At 38.5% G+C, this 23,723-nt stretch overlaps 1 protein-coding gene across 2 annotated transcripts in view; it reads left to right on the top strand.

The window, feature by feature from the left end:
* The window catches only part of LOC135706445 (homeobox protein abdominal-B-like), a 106,029-nt gene that overhangs the window by 46,776 nt on the left and 35,530 nt on the right, over positions 1-23,723 (top strand). For both annotated transcript variants that reach the window (XM_065228053.1, XM_065228052.1), the window contains exons 2-3: positions 15,605-15,660; positions 17,184-17,235. In XM_065228053.1, the coding sequence (XP_065084125.1) occupies positions 15,605-15,660; positions 17,184-17,235 (108 nt within the window). The remainder of the gene's footprint in view (positions 1-15,604; positions 15,661-17,183; positions 17,236-23,723) is intronic.

Below are 23,723 nucleotides of genomic sequence, written 5' to 3'. Positions count from 1 at the left end.
TAACATGCCAAAACAAATAGACTCTACTTTTAGTCATGTTCACAGTGGATGTGAGTGTTCATTGAACCGAGTGAATCCAAACGATGTGTCGAAAATCAATAAAATTAATACTCGACATATGCTGTCGTCCATCACGATTGGCGGCAGCTTTGGGTAGGCTTTTAAGGCCAGCCAAAAGTCAAGCGTGACGATAATTTAAATTCACATGAAATAAACTTCCACCGAAACCGAACTAATTGGCAATCTGATGAACCGGTGCAGGAGAAGGGGACATTGTCATGGATAAAAAATCTTCCAAATTTCACTCGACAACCGATCAGCAGCACTTGATTTTTACTGCCTTTTTATTACTCCCTCGGTAGTCATCACCTCCCGAGACACGAGCAGCAAGAGAGAAAAAAAAATGAGACTCTTTGAAGAAAAGTCTTCCGCCCATCAATCTGCACTTTGGCCAATCGGTCGCACCAAAACTGCTACCAGAACCTAATTATCAATCACAATGTCACAGTCAATTGAATTTTTAATAACCGATCACTTATCACCGGTCGGTCGGTCGGTGGTTGCCGTACGTTGGCTCTGATGCCGCAGCAAATGAAAGTCATTCGGTTGCGATCGTAAATCTGATTTTGGGAGTTTGGAAACATGAGACAAGAAAAAGTCGAACTCTGCTTGCCTTCGGCAGTTGGAGCTATAAAGTCGTAATTTTTGCCTTTCATCTCCGGAGCCAGTTCGATCATCGGGACGGGTAGGAATTATCAAGTCTCTCCGGTATGGTTCGATACCGCAGGATATTTTACGACTGCCAAATTTTTCCGATAGCAATCAGTGTGCAGTTAATTAGATTGAACTAACCCCGTGCGCTGCTAAGATGTTTGTTTTTCGAGGAGTTAATCTCTTGAAATATTCATAGAAAATTGCAACCGTGGATTTGATATTTTGATTAAGCAATTAAGTTTCCGCTGAATTTTTGTGAGAGGTGGTTTGTCCATCTATGAAACCAAAAACCAGAGTTTTTGGCTGAAGCCAGTGGTGGTTTTCTGGTGAGTCCTCAAAGCAGTGATGCGCTTTTGTTGTCGTTGTTGCTGTTATATGTTGTATCTTGTTCATGATCAACGAAATGCTCATGCGAGTAGAATACCTAATGGATGTGTGTGACATGATGGAATTTTTCGGTTGCCTCTATCTCGTATACGAGATACATCTTTTCTCATGCAGGGCCGTATTATTGATTTTATTTCAAGATGAATATATATCTCATAAACCTCATGCCTTAGCTCTAACCATAGTTTCATTTTGGTGTATTTGGAAGTTTTAAAAAGATTTTAGCGTAAAAGATTAAAAAAGAAAACTTTTAAGATTTTATACTTTTTGAGAAATATAAACAGTCAATTGGGAAGCAATTTATATTCAAAAATTAACATACACACTAATTTTACAAGGGACGGAATTAGAATTTAACGTAAAAGCTGAAACGTAAACAATCATGTCATGTATAATTAAGTGCTTCTAGTCCTAAACATATGTAACTCGGAATAAATAATGTTTGATTGAACTGTATTTTTTCATCTTTAGGCTTGCATTTTAGGTCACTATGACACTCTGGCGGTAAAGAGGTGGTAAATGTATATTTTTACTACCACTAAATGATATGGTGGAAACTAATACCATGGAATTTTACTTTATAACATTTTCATGATACTTACCACCTCTGCTTACAGCACTGAAATTTCCGTGAATTTTTCGTAATGTGTAGTTGTAGGTGAGTTGTTGTATTTGTCTGCTAAAATTTTGCAGTTTTGCTGATTTTTTAAGAGGGTTCACCGGTTTTCATTTCGTCAAGATCTATTGAGGGAGAAGGATAATTTCATTGGTGAATTTTTGTTCTAGGTAAAATTGCAATTGAGGGAAGTCTTAAATTTGTTGTTGCCCCAAAAAGACTATTTACTCTAATAACTATCGGAACCTCATTACGGCCAGTAAGACTCATCCACCGAACAGCTTTAGTTACAAGACAAACCAGTTACAGATAGTATTCGAATGGGAGCTGATCACATTCTGCCATGTCCGCAGAAGTGCGACTTGTTACAAAGGCACCTGAAACAAATCGGAAGGCCTGGTCTACTACCGAATTCAACTCCATAGAAAGTTTTGGGCAATGGCCTATCCTGAGGATTGTCGATCTTTGAGCACAGGACATTCTAGCTCCAATAGACTAGCATTTTGTTTACCATTGCCTTCCGAAAAGCGTTAGCATGATCTTTGAAATTTAGATGGCGGTCAAGATAGACACCAAGAATTTTGAGATTTTGTTTGATTTCCAGTTCTGGAAGTCTACTGATACCTTTCTATTGGACCTAATATGAGAAAGCTGGGATTTTTTACGAAGAGACAAAACATATTTTTTGAATACAAAATATTTTTTGAATATCTCAAACTGAGCTACTTGTGTTCTACGAAAGTTATAACAATGTTTAGTTCAATTAGAAATTGATTTAATTTTCATGCCTGAGTCCATGCCTGTCATCCTCGTTCTGTTCAGAAATCCAAACCGTGTGCTGCATAGCTCGCAACGTTCGTACACTCATGTCCCGCGTTATGTAAAATCGAGGAGAAAATTGTTATTCTGTAAGTGGTACAGCGAAAACATGTTTTCTGAATAACGAACATGTCTCCGAGTTGAAGTGTACACATCGAATGTTGCTTTTGCTTTTCGATCGATCGTAAAACATGTGAAACTGAACTGCACCCCATTAGATAGTCCTCAATTTGCCGAAATTTTCTGCGGACCTGGTTGCAAAGCTAGAAATGCACTTGTGGTGCGTTTAACTTTAGAAAGATAAAATGTATCCGAAATCCAACGGTGAAAGCAGCCATCGACTTAGTTGTTATTGGCCGAGCGTTCAGTCCCACTTAATTATGATACAAAATTGTAGCATTTCTCTCTCTTATTTATGAGATTGTTCTCCGATAAAGTGCTTTCACTTTGTGAGTTTATCATCTGCCTAATTACACGGTACAATTTTTCGTCCAGCTTGGCCCACATCTGCCATGTTTTGCTGTCCTGAAAATAATAAATTCGATATGCGACAAGCACTGATGATGGCAGAGAGGACGACGGCCGTAGGAAAAGGCCTGGTGCAGGTTAATGATGATGTTTTTTTCCCGGGCCACTTCGGTATCAGTCCAGGTAGACAGCCGCCAATTCAGCAGCAGATGAACCTTTCTCCTCGGCCATGTTTGTTTGTATCTCCAGACACACACAGGGATGTTCATTAAAAACAGAGACTGGAGAAATGAGTTCGTGTTTCTACCCTCTACCAAGCGGGCGCAAGGCTTTGGTCGTAAATTATTCGGGAATGGCTTGATTCCTTGCTTCTTGTTTTACCAGATCTACTGCAGAAGGAATTTTTCGGCTGAGATCTGTGCTGCTCGTCGACGAGATATTCAAATTAAATCCATTAGTATTGGAAGCAATTCGTTAAGCATTTCTTCGGAATCACATTTCCATATCGACGATCTGGATCCAACCCGGGGAAAAAAAAACTCGTTTACAAGACAATCCCAAAGGCAAACCTTTCTCAGCACACACGCACAACTGGCGAGATCAGTTGGTTTCCTTCTGCTTCGGGTCGGGTTCTTTGTTGGAATAAAAAATGGCTTGTATTTCTCTCGATTCCAACAAAAGGTCTGTTTCCTTCCACAGTGGATGTGTACAATATAGAGAAAAGATGATGCTACATAATGCTATCGTTCTTCTCGTTGTTATTCGAGCCGAGAATCCTCCCTCGGTTTTTGTTCGCCGTTTCGCTTAAAACAGAGTAGAACTTTCATACAGCTCTTGTCAGTCAGATAGAAAATCCTAAATCAGACTCTGTTGGCTCTTGTTCCGAACGCCATTGTGTACACATATGAGACCGGGATCAAATCACATTGAACTGTGTTCTCCCTAGTCTTATTTTCCCGCAGAAAAACAAGCAAACGGAGGAACGTCCAACTACTATTGATTACAAGAAAGTTTTCTTTTCTCGCCAATGTTTTTGTTTATTTTCCTGGCTCATAAATAACGGCTCGCTTTCCATCTCAGCCCCGAACTGGAAGAACGGCACGAATGCGTCACTTGAAAAGTCAATAAAAGTTTCAAAACACTCGTGGCCGGAGTTTATTTCCCTCCAGGGTCGCAGTCCTCAGTGACAATGATATGAATATCGCTCCATATCAGCTTCAAGATGGAGACGCTTGGTAGCCTTCCGAGAGGAGGGGAGCGTGTAATATTTTAGCATAAAAAATCGATTCTCTCCGGTGGCAGTGGGTGGGGCTGGGTGGAAGGCAAAACGTGAATCCAGTCTTTTGAGGTTTAAAGTTTTCTTGGCCCGGTTTCTTCGGTCGTTTTAATCAATCCCTACTGATCTTCGGGCAGTGAGCGGCCCCCGAGGATGATGGGATTAACTCTTCGTCTCAGTCATTACAAAATGGATCCATTTAGATTTGTTCAATAAATTAAGATTACCGTACGTTCACCCGATTCGCTTCCATCTTGCATGCTTGATTTTCAACGTTTCGTGTCGCTCGGCGGAGGGCTGGTTGAAAGTGGAGTGATTTCATCATTCTCAGATGGCAAACAAACGGTATTATTCGAGGGAACCTAATCCGATTAGGACCGTTCCGTTGCGTTGGTTGCTTTCTGTCGGTCTGCGGGGGAGTTGTCCGGATCCATGACGACCCGGTTCGATGGCTTCTCCCCTTCGAACCGATGAATGTAGGGTTGAATGATCCAATGGTCAGCAGGAAAGTTCCTTGGTCGGATCGATAGAGCAAATGTTTGCGTTCGAATAATTGGATTGGAATTTTTGCGAGACTTTTGATGCAGGGAGGAAATGATTTTGTATGCTTTTGTTTTCTTTCTTCCAGTCGGCGGGATAGGGTTTTCCTATTTTGAACCTTCCAGAGGGTGATTGTTACAATGGTGCACATGTGTTGATTATGATGGAAACTGGATTCAATTTAGGGAACAATAGCGGATTAAACGGAATGTGTATGCCACCCTTCACATATCACTTGTGATATCGCAATTTTGTACTTGGTCACGTTTAATTTTTTTAATACTTTCGTTTTTTACAGAATATTATAGCCGGGATATTTTTGAGATTTAAACTGGAAAAGCCGGGAATTAAAAAAACTAATTTTCACTGACCACGGAACCGGGAATTTGATTGTAACCTAAAATATTTATCAATCAAATTCTTTGAATCCTGAATATTTCTTCAAGTTCAGAATTCTTCCTGACGAATGTGGTCATCTTAGTGGAATACCTGTACAAAGAAAGAGAGAAGGATTAGCAATTTTCATTTAATTCCACTACCTTATTTGCTTACCCTTGACAAATACGCGTATTTCGTCCAAAATATGCAGACTTCTTCAGTGTCTTGAGTGTCGTTTCCTTGAAATGTCCTCCGTCGTCAGTTGGTGTTCCTCGGTGATGATGTGTTCTTCAACTTTTGATTTGAAATTATATGTTAGGTCTTTTCCTTCTTGATTTTTGGCCTTATTATCCTCCGCTAGATGTTCTTTACTTCTAATTGCTAAAGTTCTCTTGGTTTGTCTTACATATGGGTCATTCCGCGCCAAGTGTACACAGCACATGAAATTGACCTCTTCCTATTTGGACCAAATTTGTAGGGAATGTTCATTTAAGTTCAAATTTTAAAAATCCAAAGTTTTATGCTAATCGGAGCACCCCTCGGTCAAGGGGTGCATTTTCCAATTTTCGTGATTCTTTGGAAAGCACTACTTTCTTTTGTTCATATCTCCGGAACAAATAAAGCTACAAATTGCATTAGGTATTGTTTCAATAAGGAAATTAGACAAGAAATCTAAATCTGTAACTTTTGTTTCTGTACAGTGTTGCCAAATATTTTTTATTTTTGTTTGAAAACTTTAAATGCAGTTTTCTCATAATACATGTCGTTTAATTTTCATTTCAAGGACATCATCGTGTTCTTCATCCTTTTTTACATTAGAAACACTTATCGACAAAAAGTAATTTGCGTAGTTCCTGAGATATTGCATTTTGAATGAACGAAAGTCATAAATTATGAGGGTAAAACTTTTTTTTTTCATTTTTTTTTTCATTTCCTCTTAATAAGTGGATTCATTCTCATGACTTATTGTGTGAAATATTATTTAAAGAAAAAAAAATCGATTACATTACCAAGAACAGTGTTGCCAAATTTAAATATTATTTAGCAACTAAAAACTTTAAACGTGATTTTTTTAAGTTGATGCATCTAAATATTTGGTTTGATGCCCCATCGTGTCCCACAGCATTTTTACATGAGATAGACTATCTAAAACAAAGTTCAACGCAATGTAACATTTTCGGAAAACAAATTAAAGAAAAGTGTTTTTTTATTTTTCTGATGCATTTTCTAAAGCAATTGAATTAATATCCAAACCTATTATTTTAAAAGTTTTCAGAAGGTAAGTACACAACGGACCTAAATCTATATTTTTTGGTACAAGAACGCCAAAATAACTATTTATGGTCAGCCATAAAACAAGACAAAAATGTGAAATATAGGACAAAACTGTAATTTGCTCATGTTTTGCATACGATCCAGAATTTCGAGATCAAATAGATGTCTTTGAAGATGTCATCTATTAACGTATAAAATATGACATTTTTGATTTTTTTTTTTCATATATTAGGCGTTAATGTTTTAAGCATCTCTGGCGCATCTGTCTAGTACATTAGAAGTTTGCAGATACCGAGTGGAAAATGGTGTGTTCTATTCAGGGGGTAAGCCACTTTGCCACCTTGTGTTAAACACATCAAAAACACTCTTCGACACTCTTCAACACACTCAAACACCCTTCAACCACCATGAGAACCAATTTTTTAATCTTTTCTGGCAGCACTGCCATTCATTTGATGCCCTTTTTCGTTTTTGATGATTTTTTTTTCTTTAGGAGGGACCTCCAGAAATCGGTAGGATTCCACAAAAAAAAAAACTGATCGGGACACCGAAGTAGCCCTCACCCCCGCAATTAGAAAAGAAGATTCAATATCAAGCTCAACATTGAAAAACAGACAATTTCAACCTCTAACGAGCTAGAATATCTGTAACTGTATATTAATGAAGCGGATAATAATTATCATATCAATTATTGATCGATAGCTGAAGACAGATATTTCTTTCTAATGTGTTTGATGCCCTTTCATCGTGGATTTCATATACACAATACCAAATCAGAGAGATCCATCCTACTAGCTGCCGCTTGCAAATAGGTTCGTTTTTTTTTGCGAAATTTAGATCCAGAGATTGCTTAGCAAGGGGCGTGCTCGGTTTGGTTATCTGGGCTTGATTGCGACTGGAATTCGGTTGGGATGGATTCGAGAAGACTTTACTGGTTTGAGCCAGGATGTCAAGCATCATGACATAAGAATGCGACGGCTGAGGGAGTACTTTTTGAGATCGGAGTGGAACTCCAGACATACATACACAGCACATTCTTTTAGATAGGTGTTGCGGATGACGATCAGGGATGCGAATTTGAATTCCTGTAAGTTGCTTGCATAGACGTGTGCATTATTTCTGAAATTCCGTGCTTTCACTGTGCATGATTAAATTGGTAAATTTTTGGAGAGCAAAAAAAAAAGAATTCTGATTATAAACAAAAGTGGATGTAATGCTAGCCAGTAAGCATTAATTTTCAATAAACGTTTTGACAGCTAGGTCGACATGCAGAAACACCCATAAACACCTTCCGACACCCTAAAACACACAAGAAACACAATTACCCCCCGTAACGTGGGTGGATCACCTTTTCGTGGTACGTTACGGGATGTAAGATCTACAACCGATTCCTAGTCCTGACTACTTCAAACTAGGGGAACAGGATTTTTCAGTAATCAAAGGAACACATCTTAGTCCTTGTTACTTTTTATGCCTTGTTGATAGTGATAAGACTCGACTTTGTCCACCGAGGATTATCTTGAAAAACAAGGAAAAAGGGGGTTAATTAGTCTTCATCTATGTGATTCCTAATCTTATATTCGTTGTTCCATAATTTGAAGTGCTTAAGACTAGGGTTCTGATGCATGGTCAATATCGGTGTCATTCCTTAATTTTGTTGCTAAGGAATCTAATTTTGACTGACAAAGGGGCGTGCCTTTGGAGGGTGTTTCAACACTCCGAAGGGTATAAATAGCGGGACCTTTCAATTAGAGTCGCATCCTTGAGATAAATGCAAGAATTACAACTGTTAAAAAATCGAATACTTCATTTCTCAATAGTGATGGAGTAATGCGACATGCACTAAACTAAGGACACGGGAAATACTACAATAGATCAAATTACTGGTCGCAGTGGTGTTAGGTCCCGAATAGTGGAACACAATTACAAACTTCGTTCTGGTGTTACGGAACTGAAAAGTGTTTGTGATGGCCATGTTAAGCAATATGGAGACCTGTATGCGACAATGCAACGACAGTGCTGCAACCCATTCAATCTGCATACAGTTATTCGTCGCAAGAGTTTGAAACCAATTTCTGCACGGTTTCATGACGAGTACAATAAGAACTTTGCCAAAAATTATCGAAGGTCGGAAAGTATGCGTGCAATGTCATCTGGCGGTTAAAAAAAACATGGATAATGACCAGCCATCTGCAGGTAAAATTCATCTTGAATTATTCATTTCAATCCCAGCCGTACGAAAGCACGTCTATATTGTAGCGAAACAATCCGAGTTTTTCAAATTCACTTGTCATAGCTTACGTGAAGGTGAAGTCGTTGTAGTGGCAGATTTCTCTGAAAACTATTCTTTTGTTTTTTAAAGTGTACAGGGAATTCATTGTAATAATTTGCTGGCAACCGTTCACACTTTTGATGCCTACACTGTACACCAGAATAAAGTTGTACCATTGAACTGCGTCATAATGTCCGATACTCTAGACCACAGCACAACAACATTTCATGCTTTCCAGCGCCATTTCAAATAGTATCTCAAATCCTAGGTATCACAGTTGTCCAAAATCTCGTACTTCTCCGATGGTGCGGTACCCTGGTTTTCCACGAAAGCAAATTTGGGGTGCCCACTCAGTGGCACTACTTTGTTACGGCACATGGCAAAGGACCAAGCGACGGATTGGGATGAAGTTTGAAGAGATTGGAAACGCGAGCTAGTTTACAAGGAGCCACTATTCACACGCCAAAGGAGCTCTATGACTGGGCAATGAAGAATTGCAATACAAACGTTAGATTTGTGTCATCTGAGATCTGTTCCGAAGAAAAACAAATACTGTTCCACCGTTTTGCATCAGCTGCATCTATTCCCAGTATTCGTTAAATAAATGCAGCAGCTCCTTCTGGTATTGATACCATTATTATGAAAACTGTTTCAGGTGCCACAACTGGTTCAGCTTTTAGAGTTGTGGCGACGAAACGTGCAAAGCAAGTAGATTCGAATAATAATGGGAAGAAATCATCACGAAGTGCTAGCCTTGAGAAAAAAAAATAAGTAAATTGTAATTTATGTTTTACATTGTTATAATAAAATGTAAGAAACAAATCGATCAGTGTTCGATACAACATTTTATTGGAATGTCTTAATTTATAATGCAATTCGTTTAAATTATTACTAGTGTAAAGTTTTCAGCCACTAAATAATATTTAAATTTGTCAACACTGCATAAAAACTATTATTGGTTTTATCATACCTATTTTGTTTCCATCAAGTATTATTTAACAAAGTAAGTCATGAGAATGAATCTTATTACGAGGAAACGTTATAAAAATAACCCTCATAATTTATGACTTTCGTTCATTCAAAATGCAATATCTCAGGAACTACGCAAATTACTTTTTGTCGTTAAGTGTTTCTTATGTAAAAAAGGATGAAGAACACGATGGTGTCCTTAAATTGAAAATTAAACGACATGTATTATGAGAAAAATGCATTTAAAGTTTTCAAACAAAAATAAAAAATATTTGGCAACACTGTACAGAAACAAAAGTTACAGATTTACATTATTTGTCTAATTTCCTTATTGAAACAATACCTAATGTAATTTGTAGCTTTATTTGTTCCGGAGATATGAACAAAAGAAAGTAGTGGTTTCTAAAAAATAATGAAAAATGAAAAATGTGCCCCTTGATCGAGGGGTGCTACGATCAGCATACAACTTTGGAATTTTAGAATTCGAACTTAAATGAACATTCCCTCCAAATTTGGTCCAAATCGGAAGAGGTCAATTTCACTTTTGCAATTTTTTGTGACCACTTGGCGCGGAATGACCCATATACTTTGTTACAATGAATACAGTTTATTTTATATACATCTGTTTTGCCTAAAGCTTTAACTGGGTCTTTAGTGTATCCTAACAATGATTTTAGCTGGTTTTGTCTACTAGTGAAAACTAAATCTAATCCGAATTTTTTAAACTGTGGCCTTAGCTTTACAAGTAATGTATTGATCAAATGGAACGGACACTCGTTTCAAGAGTTCAGCTACTGCGGTGAGGGTTGTAAATAATCTCCTTCGTATGATTTTCGCTTTTTAATCGATGGATTGTGGTTTGTGGTCTTTGGGGAGACCTTTGATCATTGGTAGAATGGGATTGGATCCCCGTGAATTCTTATATTTTTATGATTACGGAATGCCACAAACGTTAAATCTGCAATTTCAACGAATTAGCAATGTCTCAGTGTTTCGAAAATTTGTCGAGTTCAAGATTGTTATAATTTTCATATATGATCCAATGAGAATCCTTAACAATTTCTAAGGCTTAGAAAAGTGAGTATTTCCGTTGTCTGGAATTTTAAATATTTATTTTAATTTTAAAACCTTGAAAATGTTTTATGTCGCATAATTCAGAAAAATTTATCCATATCTGGGATATTGAATCCGGTGTTCAGAAGATTTTTCAAGTTTGAGATCTCATTCATCTCATTCACCCACCACGTTGGATACAGTTTTGCAAACGATCACCTTGAAGGAAACAAATGATAGATCGTCCAAACGTTTCCCACGAGAAACTAGCTTGAAAACTTTCACTGACGAAGAATCAACATTTGCAATATCAAGGATATGCTGTTTTACGTCGTCCTCTTTCTGATTTGGAGCAAACGGGGTCACATAAAAAGCTACCGTGTCGTCAGAAGTCTGGCCTAATCTTGCTACGCTCAAAGGCCCGGTACTATTGCTGTTACCACCAGGGTGGTTCGTGTTCCCACTATCAGTCAGGGTGGTGGTTTTGCTGGTACTACGCTGGCTAGCATTGTCAGTATTCGGCTGGGTGAGAGATTGGAATTCGCTGTTAGTTGGATGTATAGGTATCGCATAGGGAAGGGATGTATGCGTGATGCAGTTTGGAAGACATTGTTGGCTGCCTTCATAGATGTCGCTTCATTTGAATATATTTTTTGTTGAGTCGGTCGTAAGGGGCACGTTGGCTATAGAGCAACTGTTTTTGCTTAATTAGTAGAAGATCATGGGTTAAAACCCAAGCATCATTACATTACGAAGTTAATATATCCAGGTCTCTATTGTAGAAAATCGTTAGTAACAGAAATTGGAGGAACGATTCAGAAAAGTAATAAGTAAATTTTAGACAAATGTGACGTACGCCTGAATCGGTTCCGAAGACATTGTTAACTTCATTGGATGATTTTTTTTCGTCTTTATTTAGGAGATTTAAATTCTTTGGATGATTTCATTTTATTGTAATAGCTTCTTGTAACCGATAATGAACGATCGTCGGTCGAAGCTTGTTGTGATGTAAGGGACACGGTGGCCTTAGAGCGACCATTTTTGCTTACTGAGCAGAAGATCGTGGGTTAAAACATAAGCCTCTTTACATTACTGAGTAGATAGGATCGCGTCATTTGCTTAATAGGTTTTAAAAGATTGCATCACTTTCCAATGTGAATCCAGATCTAATTTACCCTTCCCACTAACAAAAACGTCCTTCTCGTGACAACCGTGGAGATGCAGAGGCAGTGTTGGAAAAAATATCAAAAAAGTTGGAAGGGTTGTATACTAGATACGACCGCAGGGTTGGCGTTGGATAACGTCTGTTATGTGTTGTACTTAATTGTGTATATTATATTTTAGGAATATTCCTTAATAACTCTTTTGCGAAAGTTTGGTGGCCCTGAAAAGGGCCGTTTTGTTGGGCTGATGTTGTTGGGTTTGCTCTACTCTGTCACCCTGGAGGAGCTTTGGAATGATGTTGGTAGTTTGAAGACAGACAACATCTCCCCTTCCAGCGTTCCCACACCCCAGTATAGTCCCCAAATTTATGTGTAACTGTGATAATTGTCTTCAAAACTAACTCTTTGTCGAATTATTGGTGGCCCTGAAAAGGGCCGTTTTGGTTGTGGTTTTGGAATGATGGTTATGCCGAGCATGGGTACCGGATGGCGATGGCAATTTTGATGAGCGGTTTGCATGCCGGGCGTTTTGCTTCAACCACGAGTGCGGTGAACTCCGGGTAAATATTATTACCAACAGCGTAGTAGAACAGCGCTAGGTGGTATGATGAACCGGGAAATCCACTCGAGATGTCGAGAGGGTAGATGGTTGTTTTGGAGGTTGTGATGAGGACGATTTTGGAACGGAACGGGTTGTGCTCGATGATGCATCGTTCTTCTTCACACAGTCTGTGAAGACGAGTTCGATTCTGAAATAAGTTTTGTAGAAATGCAATAAAAATGGAATCTATGGCTCTGCGAAGATTCAACTTTCGATAATCAAGTGTCGGAAAGGCATTAGAAAATTAATCGTTAAACTCTTTCTTGATAATGTTGTGGCCCTGAAAAGGGCCATTTTTCCAACGCGCTCGGCGTAGTTGCCCTTGCGGAGCAGACGGTGAATACGACCGACTGAGAACTGCAGCAGCTGGGCATTCCATGACGGCGGCCCAGTATACCGGAGCACTGGCACCAACGCACTCGGCGTAGTTGCTCTTTCGCCCCCAGGCTCTGCTGCCGCTGCTCTGCTGCCGCTGCTCTGCTGCCGCTGCTCTGCTGCCGCTGCTCTGCTGCCGCTGCTCTGCTGCCGCTGCTCTGCTGCCGCTGCTCTGCTGCCGCTGCTCTGCTGCCGCTGCTCTGCTGCCGCTGCTCTGCTGCCGCTGCTCTGCTGCCGCTGCTCTGCTGCCGTTGCTCTGCTTCCGCTGCTCTGGTACTGCTGCTCTGCTGCTCTGCTGCTGGGTCGACGATCGGATAGACAATGATGGAACGGGCGACCTTGTTGGACGCTTATATAGTAGAACAGAAAATATCAGAGGTGTCAGATACTCGCATCTGATGTCTCGGTTGGAGAAAGTATAAGAATATAAAAAAATCAATCGATTTTCACCACCTTTAGACAATGGTTTACTTTTAACCATTTTTCAATAGTTCACAGAATGAAATCAATAGTTTTGAAACATTCAGCAATTTGCTGGAAATATTTCCAATCGATTGATGCCATTATCTCGTAAATCTATCGAGAGACGGTTGAGTTATTATCGTTCAAAATCTTTTAATTTTTCGTAACGCATCCAAAATGACTTTTTTTTTAATTTTGTACCCCCGTATGTTGCCGAAAGACGTTATCCAACGTCAAAATCAAATCTCACCAAGCTCAAGATAACGCTTGATTTTCGTAGACAAAAATCAACAAGCAAACATCTGTGGTTGATTTTGCAAGCTCTGATATCGCAGTTCGGAATATCAAGCTAACAAAACTAACCAACTGCAAATCTCACCAAATTTTGGTGAAATTGAGTTTAATGATTTTTGCTTCACACCCGAATGCAACCAAAACTTAAATTACGGCTGGAAGCAGTCCCTTCGTGTCTGCCATCGGTGAAGATTAAAAAGAGATAGGAAACTATACTTTCTCTTTCTGAGAAAACGATTTGGAACGGAATCATTTTTGTGTCAAGTCAACGCTCAGCTTAATTTTTGCACGTTGTGAATAGTCTCGCAATATCAAAGGAGCTTTTAAAATCAATATCAAGCATGATATTTTGTTCCAATATCACGCGTGATATTGAGAGCGTATGAAAGCGGAAAATATTATTTTATTGATGATTTTTCCAACACTGTGCAAAGGCATACTCGGTCTCTAGTAGCAACGGTTGTTGAAAAAACAATCCTTTCCCTCACAAATGACCGTGTGGACGTGGCCGGCACCGTTATTGACCTCAAAAATATGGATTCTCCGGATTGTTTACACTGATAATGGATTGCTAGTCCCAAGCCCCATTCATATGGTTGTTTATGCAAATTTCGCTAAATCTGGTCAATCACGGAGTAGCAACTACTGAAGTGTATGGTCGTCAATGCTCATGCTACTGCTCATACTCATGCTCAAGCTTATTGTTTATCGCATTGCGTCCTCTCAACTTATTGTTCTAGATGCACTCACAGAGTTATTAATTGAGATCTTTCGATGCCTGTACTATTTTTGCATTAGTATAATCGTGTGGCTGTGTGGCAAGTAGAATCACACTCTCTGGCCAGGAAGTCGAGAAATTTTCCAACTCGAAAAATTCCTCGAGCGGACTGGGAATTGATTGAGTTCTCACTCGCCAATTCATGCAAATTCCATTTTAATTAATTTTCTTAGGAATTCCCTTGAACCGATCTTCAAATTAACTTGAAATTCTGCCATTAATTAATTCTTTGAATTATTCTTTATGCTCCCTTGGAGCGCTACTCAGAATTCTTTCTGATAGTTTGATTGACATTTATGTAATTTTTAGACGTAGTTGATCATAAGTCATATCATGTGTGTCATGTGATATCATCACTATGTTTGTCGTTGGGTTCACTTGAATTCTCTTTTGAATTCCCTTAAAATGCTCATTCGGCCTAGTACCCTTCCAAAAAATGGAACATAGAAAATTTTCATAACACCGTGACTTTCAAATTTCTGGCTTCAGAAAGCTATCTAAAATTAAATTAGACAATTAGTCGCGTTCTTCTTTTGGAATTATAGTTTTATATTTATAGTGTCGCTCAATTGCAGAAACCAACCATTATTGTTTACCATATTTAGCTGTTTATATGAAATCGGGAAAAATATGTCAGGCACCCGGTGAAAAACGGGAATTTAGTTTCTTAAATTCAGTGGCTACCATGGGCCTAAAATCTCTTAATACAGTTCTTCATGGGAAAATTTATTTTGAACATCATTTCAGCCATTTGGCCAATTAGGGGAGGGGTAAAAACCATAACTGGAAAACTTCCCATATGAAATGCAGCTCGCTATCGATAGAAGTTTTATTTTACATGAGAGCACACAACTTTCTTTTTCTTAGATGAAAAGAAAACTGAAAAGAAGTGTTGTGACATGAATCTACGGTGCGTTTTTTCTTTATTCCCAACGGTGACCCTACTGGAAGATCGGCTGATAAGTAAACTGGTTCCCATTATATGTTACGGTTGTATCTGAACTGAAATGAAGATGTCCCTTTCATTAATAATATGCCTCACTTTGGATTATCAAATTGAACGATGTAGAGTTCTATTTTTGTTCCATCCATACACAACCATTATCCAATCGTAAAACAAAGCATTTTCATTTCGATTGATTCTATTCTCTTTTCTTGTTACAGAAAGTAATGACAACCACTACTCGTCGCTCAGAGTTAGTGATTTGCTCATAAGGAAGGTGAGTGAACCCATTGTTTTATGTGCGACAGAGTTTCTTTATTGGGAATGTGTAGTGTCGCCGCTGGAAGCTCCAATCAACGAGAGAAGGATCCTGCGCAGTAGCCTGCCAGCTACCGATCCAGTGTCCCGTCATCACACAATGTGGCAATAGCTGACGGCAGGCTACCGCTCGCTATTGGAACAAGGAGAAAAGTATGGCTCGATTTCGAGGTGGATGCTGTGGAATAGATTTTCGAAAACCGAGACTATCAGAAAGAAAACAGATGCTAATGAATCAATTAAGCTTTTTACGACTTTCTAGATCGTCTTCTTCCCGGTCTATCGTGGACTTGTTCATGGCAATGCATTGATTGTTAATACCGTTATTATTACGACGACAAAGACGATGGAGTCCGAGACGCACCCAAGTGGATGATGCGATATACATTGCCCGGCCGGTTTGAACGTGGAGAGTGCAAAAAGTATAGCAAAATGTGCTCCGGTAATAAAATCGGTTCAACTCGGCGTGACAGTTTTTCATTTTGCATTGAAATCAAGCAAGCCGTCAGCAATATATAACCGGCCAACATTGTTGTCGCGATGAAAATATATTGCAGCCGATGGTGGAGCATACATAGTGCACTGCTGGTGAATGTATAATTTTCTCGTTTTTATCCCTGGAACTGGGGCTGAGTGGTGCGGAGATAACCGGCTTTTGAGTTTCAGAGTCGAGACATTTTTGCTGAAATCAATCCTAGAGTGGTGCTAATGGAATACACTATCCGATTTCCACATCTTGCTTGATAATACCAGAATCTTGCTTGCTGAAGGACGCCAAGCAAGAACTACGGGGAATGTGTTGAGTTTGCTAGAATAACACGCACTTAAGCCATGTTTAGGTGAAGCAAAAAGCACAGACCAACCTGAGCTGCCTCGGTGACGGAGGCGCACACACCATAAGAGTATCGAGTTTTAGACGAAGAAACACACGAATGTCGCTGGTTTTAATTTATGACCTTACAATGCCTTTACGTTTTGCCTTGGTGACTAGTCAACTTTGCTGCTGACGTGCTCTCCGCTTTGCTTCGTGGTTGTCTTCCTCCCGGTTGCTGGTGAGACGCGAGAGCAAAAACATGTCGAGAATTTTAAAATATTTAATAAAGTATACAAAATCTTTTGGGAAAAGGGAAAACACGTTGCCGGTTGCGCGAGGAAGACGGCGATCAGAGAACAACACACAACGGTGGCATAAAAGCATGATGGCGACGCTGAAAATAAACATGCATATGAGATATTCTTGCTGTTGAAGCCATGGCATAACACACTTCTCCTGACAGAAGAAGCGAAGCGATAGTCAAAGTTTCAAGAGTCAAACCACTTGGGTCGAAAGAAAAAAAAAGATGGAGAAACCCATTCGGCACCTGGTAACTGTCATCTTGAGAGGTCACAATCAGAGGTGACATTATGCAGTAGAGATGATTTTCAGGAAACAGTTACAGCTTAGAACCTAGTCTAATAAACATTCTCTTTCATTACTTTCAGAATATACCAAACATACTCGGTCGAAGTAGCATTCTGGCAAGTGCGGCTTACGGTAATTATGAATATTTTGATTTGATTTTATGCCAATGGTTCTCAAAACTGTACAGATTCATGATCGAAGTGTTATTGTGGAAGCAATTTAAATGGTCTTTCGTATGAAGAAAACTACCAAATTCAATACATTTTTAGTAAGTCGGTCGTGTTTCTTCCTCTCCTGATGCATATTTTAAATTTTCTTCTTCCCCTCTGATGGCTGCGGTTGGGGCTTCATTCGTGCAATTGATGCTAATCATTATAATTTATGTCTTTTGAATTAAATTTTTATTTTCTCTCTTTCTCGCCGGTTTCTTCGTGTTTTTATCACTAGTTTTTTTTTCTTTCATTTCAAGTAATTTGTATTCCCGGCTGGCAGTACAAGTTTTTCCATGTTTCTTTTATCCCCTGAAACGCGAGTAACATTTTTATACCGTTGCTGGTATTTCAAGCCTCCATCGTCTACCTCAGCCAGTGTGTTGCTCCTGCCTTTCCACCACGGTTTCCACTTGAATCAATTCAATGATCCAAGCTGTCTGCCATTTTTGTAGTCTGGACAAAAGCGAATCTCTCTGTCTCTCTATAGCCATCGCAGCGGCACGGCATCAAAAGAGGACGTTCATCATCAGTAGAGGTAGCAGCAGCAGCAGCAGCAGCAACAAAAATCGAATGGCGTTGTGCGCGAGAGAAGCGATTCGGACGCGCACAAAATGCCAATTTCGCGTAGCTTGGCGAAATCAAACCTGCTTGCCTTAATGCAAGAGTTTACCGTGATTATTCGCCGTTGCCATTCTGCTGTCCGTGCAGGCTGAAATCCGAGATCCCAATCTCACTCATGCCCAAACACGCCATTTTGTGTGGCTTCACGCGGTTTCAAGCGATGACGATCGAATGGCACACAAAATTCAACAACAATATGAGCCCAGACGGGCGGCAAAGAAGAAGCTTCAAAGTACTGGTTTCCGCATTTTAATTTCGCACGACTTGGCAAAGCCCCTTCTGCTTGGAAGCAAAGGCTCTGGCCTCTGAATTTTTCAGGATAGGCAAAAAATAAACGACGACAAAGTGAGGCCACGACAGCAATGATACTGCGCTTATCTGTTCGCGCTACCGCAGTAATAGACTTGAGGTGAACATTTTGAGCGTTGTTTTTTGGTTTCACTTAAACTCAATCTTAGAGCAAAAACACAATCTACAAAGGTATGCGCGCCGTGCAAAGCGAGTTGATGGTTTCGTAACATGGGCCCCTCGCGTCGTCATCCAAGAGACGGTGAATTCCACTGAATTGGAGGCTAGAGAGAGTCAAGCAGAGGGCATCCGCTCACTAAAGTGCATGACCGAAGAAGCGTTGTCGGTTTCCTTATTCCATCGAGTCAGCTTAAATTCGAGGAATTGACTACGTATTCCGGTCCTCGGAAAGAGAAAACACGGCCGTGAGTTGGCCCTTAGGCATTTATCAAATTAATAATTTCCGCCGTAGCTCACGGATGGTTGAAGATATGACATCCGGAGGCAAATGGGAGGGCACAGAAGACACTTTAGGTATAATCAACTAGGTCACCTAAGTGGGTGTGTTTAACGGAATGCAACCATTGAAGCAGCAAGTGATCGACAGCGTTTGTAGGCGAAGGTCATCTCTGGACAAGGTCAACTCTTCTATTACAACATTCCATGCTTCCGGTAATCTATGGCCACTGCGACGACACGCCAACCATGTTTCTCGGATGATATATGGAGCATTAAACCACACGGCACATACCCTCCACCAACAACTTTTACGCGAGATCATAAAAGTTTTAAGGTGCCAGTTTGAAATTGTGTTGATTCCTGGGGCCTTTAGGATCGTAAATGTGCTGGAAACTACATGGTTTACGATTTGTTAATTGTGAGTGTGCCTCCGCCGGTGCAGCTGGAAATCCATTGGTGAGACAATAGGTGTGCCGGTGCATTGATCGATGATTGGAGTGGAACCAATCTTCGAGTAACCATGAGCTGTAGTTAGAAAATATTATTCCAGGGTAGCTTATGAAGTCTTGCAAAAGTAACACATTATTTGAAAAATTCCAGAGGTGCCTACTACCCAAACCATTTTATGAATCTTGAAAGGTGTTGCTACAGATTTAAATCTGATTTAAAAACAGTTGGAGTCAAAATTACCATATATTTAATGCGTTGGATTAAATTCAATGATGTATTCCAATAATGCAATACACGCAAAAGTAATTTCTCTAGCATCCAATGTAAGGTTGAATTTATTTCATCCTCTGCATATGTTCCATTCACCTTATGTAACCACCAAGTATTTACAGGATGCATATTTTTTAACTTTCAGGAAATGATTTTCTAGACGCAATGCACTTGGAGAAACAAACTTTGTTCGAAAAATAAGCTACCATAAAAATTACATATTATTTTAAAAAGCTTCCAGCGACCACATCACATAATCTCTTCACGTCACGAAACATTGCAAATTTTTCATACTTTTCATGCAAATCTGTAAAAGAATTTGTTAAATATAACGGTTTAAATATTTATAGTATACGGACGTAAGGTATCTGGTTTCAATAAGTTTATCCTAGGATAACTGGTCTAGTGCCGAACTTGGATTGGATTATCTATATTTTTTCAATCCTATGAAAGTTTGAAAATTAATAATTTAATCATTCAATGTTAAATGGCAATCTACCAAAGCTGGTAAATATCACGGCCGTCATGATATGAGAACACAGGTCCACTCACTATCACGAGACAAATTACCTACCATTAGCATTCTTGTCATTTTTCAATGATCAAGCACTAATGAGAATAATTCTTAGGCGGTTTTGACATCAACATTTCTAACTGATTTAGATGAATTTAAGCAAACAACCGTATGTAATCAGTAGAGTGAATATATTATTATGATTTCCTCGGTTCAAGTAACTATAATAGCATTAAATAAGCTAGTAATTATAATGACCAGAACACTGTCACGTTCTGTCATGACAAAAAATTCGATGAGATTTTGAAGATAATCTCTATCATCGTTTTCTCATCCAATGATTGTGTTAGAAGTATCTCTGTAAATATCGCGTGAGATCTTTCATTGAAAATGACATCTGCCAGTCCTGCCATCTACAACTTAAATTTGGACTATTATTTATCATAGCAAATTTTGTTATACGAACATCACTTTGTTTCAAAATGTCGATTTTAAATCTTGCTTTTACAGAAAAAAAATTAATAGAACATCATTTAAAAAAAAAAAAAAAAATAAATTCGGTTACTCTCGACATATTTTTGCATGGGGTTATAATTATCGATTGAAATCAAACTGCGGTACAAATTTTCCTTATCAGAAAAAAGAGTCTCCAGAACAATTTTGATATTGCTGTCATGTCACACTGTACCGGAGTTGTGTTGTTCGGTTGAATGTTTTAATGAATGCGGTATTGATAGATGGTGTTTTCAAATACTTTGCTGACCTGCTGCAATGTTATGGGGCGTTTTACGTTAATCCGTGCAATTTGTTGTTATATCAGCCAAAAAGAAGACAGAAAATACTACCGTGCCTATCAGTTTATGGAAACTGAAAAATATTTTTACTCTCTATAAAATCCATTAACTGGAACTGTCACGCCAAATGATGAATCGCAAAACTGTACCTTCTCCGATTTGCATGAAAATTTACATAATTGTGTGTTATGAACAATCATTCACTTTTTTGCAAAAATTTGACCAACGTGTATTTTTTTTTTCAAAATTACGCCTTTGTTATTTTTTAACAATTGTAGCACAAAAAAGTTACTTCTGATCGAAATGAGGTCTGACCCAAAGTTGTTGAGGAAAGTAATTTTTAGTAATTTTAATTGAACATTCAAAACAGTGTTAAAAACTTAATATTGTTCAATTTTATATATTTTTTCATATAAAAAAGCTCGTGAAAACGAAAACTTTTGCAATATTTAAAACCACTTGAAAATTGACACAAATCGTACAACAAAAACTTTTGATCAACATCGCCACTGTTCAAGTGATCATACCAGCTATTAAAAACCTATCGTTCAGCAGTTTTCTAGTTGATATTGTGATAGCTTTTAAAATAATTTGATTGATTTTCATTTCTACACAGTTTGAAGAGTAGTGTAAATTTCTGTTCAATATGATGCACATAAATGAAGCGTCATACCACAGACAAACAGACGTAACTCTTTGAAAAACTTGTTCTTGAAAACATAGTATCTCAAAACATATAACCTCAGTAACGACATCTCTCTGGCTTCTCGCGAAAAACAAGCTTGCTCGCTAACTCGTAAACAATATTGCATAAAAGTTCTATAGAATGTATAGAAACGTCAAAGTGATCCGATGCCAGCGCTGCGGCGAGTAGTTCGCGGAACTGATAATATTCAAATCAACCGTTAAATGCATGAACGAAGATACACAATGAAGAGTTACGTCTGTTTGTCTGTGGTCATACAGTGTATCTCAAAATTGAGCGTACAGCTGTCCGTACTTAAAAAAAAAAACAGCTGTACGAGCACAACTTGAAAAGATAGATTTCTAAATATTGGGCTGCTGGTTCATCAACCATTTATCGGTTATCGGTATAGTATTGGGCTTATTTGAATGAGTTTGTAAGAAGTTGGAGCTATTTTGGAAAAAAATAGATTTTCTAAAAAAAACGTTTTTTTTTAAATACAGTGAGCCAAACATATTGAAATATTGCATGTGTAGTCATAATAAAGATCTTTAAAATGCCGCTAATTTTATTAAAATCCGCCTACTATGAAAAAAGTTGAAAATCGACCGTTTTACTGAAATTACTCAAACTTCATACATACTCTGACAATAAAGTCCAAAGCTATACTGATAAATCAATAAAGAGTTGTTCAACCACTAGCAAAGATTTCAAAAATATATCGACTCACAGTCTTTCAAAAAATTGCCCATTCAGGTGTACGGTCAATTTTAAGATACACTGTATGTCATATAAGTTTATATTGAATATCGCGTAAAGCTATGAGTCATTTCATGGACTATTTTTCAATATTGTATGAAAATAGCAAATTTTGTATGTAACATCTCTTACAAGTGCTAGTTTGCGTGAAAAGAAAAATAAGTTTACACGCATAGATGTATACATCATCAGTGATATTCAAATTTTTCTCTGTGTTGATTCTTTAAACTATCAAAAGACCTCATCTAACTTACTCAGCTAATTTAAGAAAGAGAATTAGTTGGAGGAAAAAATCATAGGACTTTAAGTTCTATGAAAAGTGAAAGGAGAATGGAAGATTCATCCATCTTACTTTTCGAAGACTCCTAAAACTTAGGAAATCCCGGGTTACCGGAACTTACAAACACGAGGAACTTAAAGATATTCGTCATTCTTGGGGCTATTTATAGTGTGTAAAATCTCCAGAGAATCTTGCATCAGAGTTCCGGAAAACCCCACTGTGGTGGACAGATTTGAGTTTGAAATAATAATTAGTATTTAGCACTAGTAGACAGAGTACCATTCCACAAATTCTGAAACTGCCAGGCCTCCATTAAAAACTACAATAATTTCATAAATCCTTCAGAGTGTTCCAATAGTACCCTGATCTCTGACCTTATAGCAGGCTTGATGGAGCCTCACTCGCAAGTTTGAAATGAGCCGAGCGTAGTATTTTTCTGAGGAGTAGTATGTCTACTGCCAAATCATTTCACTGAGCTTCAGAGCTTGTGAGCGAAGGGGGATAAAATGAGAGTGAGGTTTGCTGCCATTCATGTTCATTTTTTCTATCACAAGCTCTTACTCTCACTCTGGGTGAACTCTGAGCTTCTTGCGTCGAACAAAAAAGTCATCCGGAGTCTCGAAAAGCGCACCTCACGTCAAATCATCCTCTCACTGAAGTTCACTCTCCCTCTTTCTCTCGAGGAATTTTTGTTTACTTCTTCCATATTCCTGCCGCCACTCACTCGAGGTGAGGGCTGGCTAAATTCGCAGGACAAGAGTTTTTTAAGCCTCCAGTGAGTTTGAGGAGTTTCAGCGCCTGCCTTAAAGTTTTGTTAGCTTTGAAGGCTCCGTAGGTTGCGAAAGTTTCTGGCATTTTCAATGATTTTTTTTGCCACAAGGTTTTTATCTTGGACCATTACTGTTTATTCTATTTGTTAATGATGTAGAGCACATATTGAATATTCTGAATGTATCAATATATGCAGACGACATGAAACTTTTACTGGAAATTCGTCAAACGTCTGATCTTGTAGTATTTCAACAAGAAATTGATAACTTTTACACTTGGTGCTCAACAAGTTTATTAAAGCTTAATGTGAAGAAATGTAATTCCGTTTCATGTTTATGATGCTTTCCAAAGTTACACAAATTCATAGAATTATTTTGACTGTTATACAACCAAAACCAGTAATACAAAGCTTATATAATCGGTTATAGAACACGTGTGTTGCTTGGGTTGGATCTTCTTACAAATTCTACTCAAAAATTTACGGATTTACCTTCAATTCTCATATATGGTGGTTGAT

This window comes from Ochlerotatus camptorhynchus, unplaced genomic scaffold (genome assembly GCF_037179485.1).
Source record: "Ochlerotatus camptorhynchus isolate MF236.1 unplaced genomic scaffold, CSIRO-AGI_Acam_v1.1 ptg000278l, whole genome shotgun sequence".
NCBI lineage: Eukaryota > Metazoa > Arthropoda > Insecta > Diptera > Culicidae > Ochlerotatus > Ochlerotatus camptorhynchus.
Note: the sequence above shows the minus strand (reverse complement) of the source record. Positions and strands in the feature narration are given on the sequence as shown.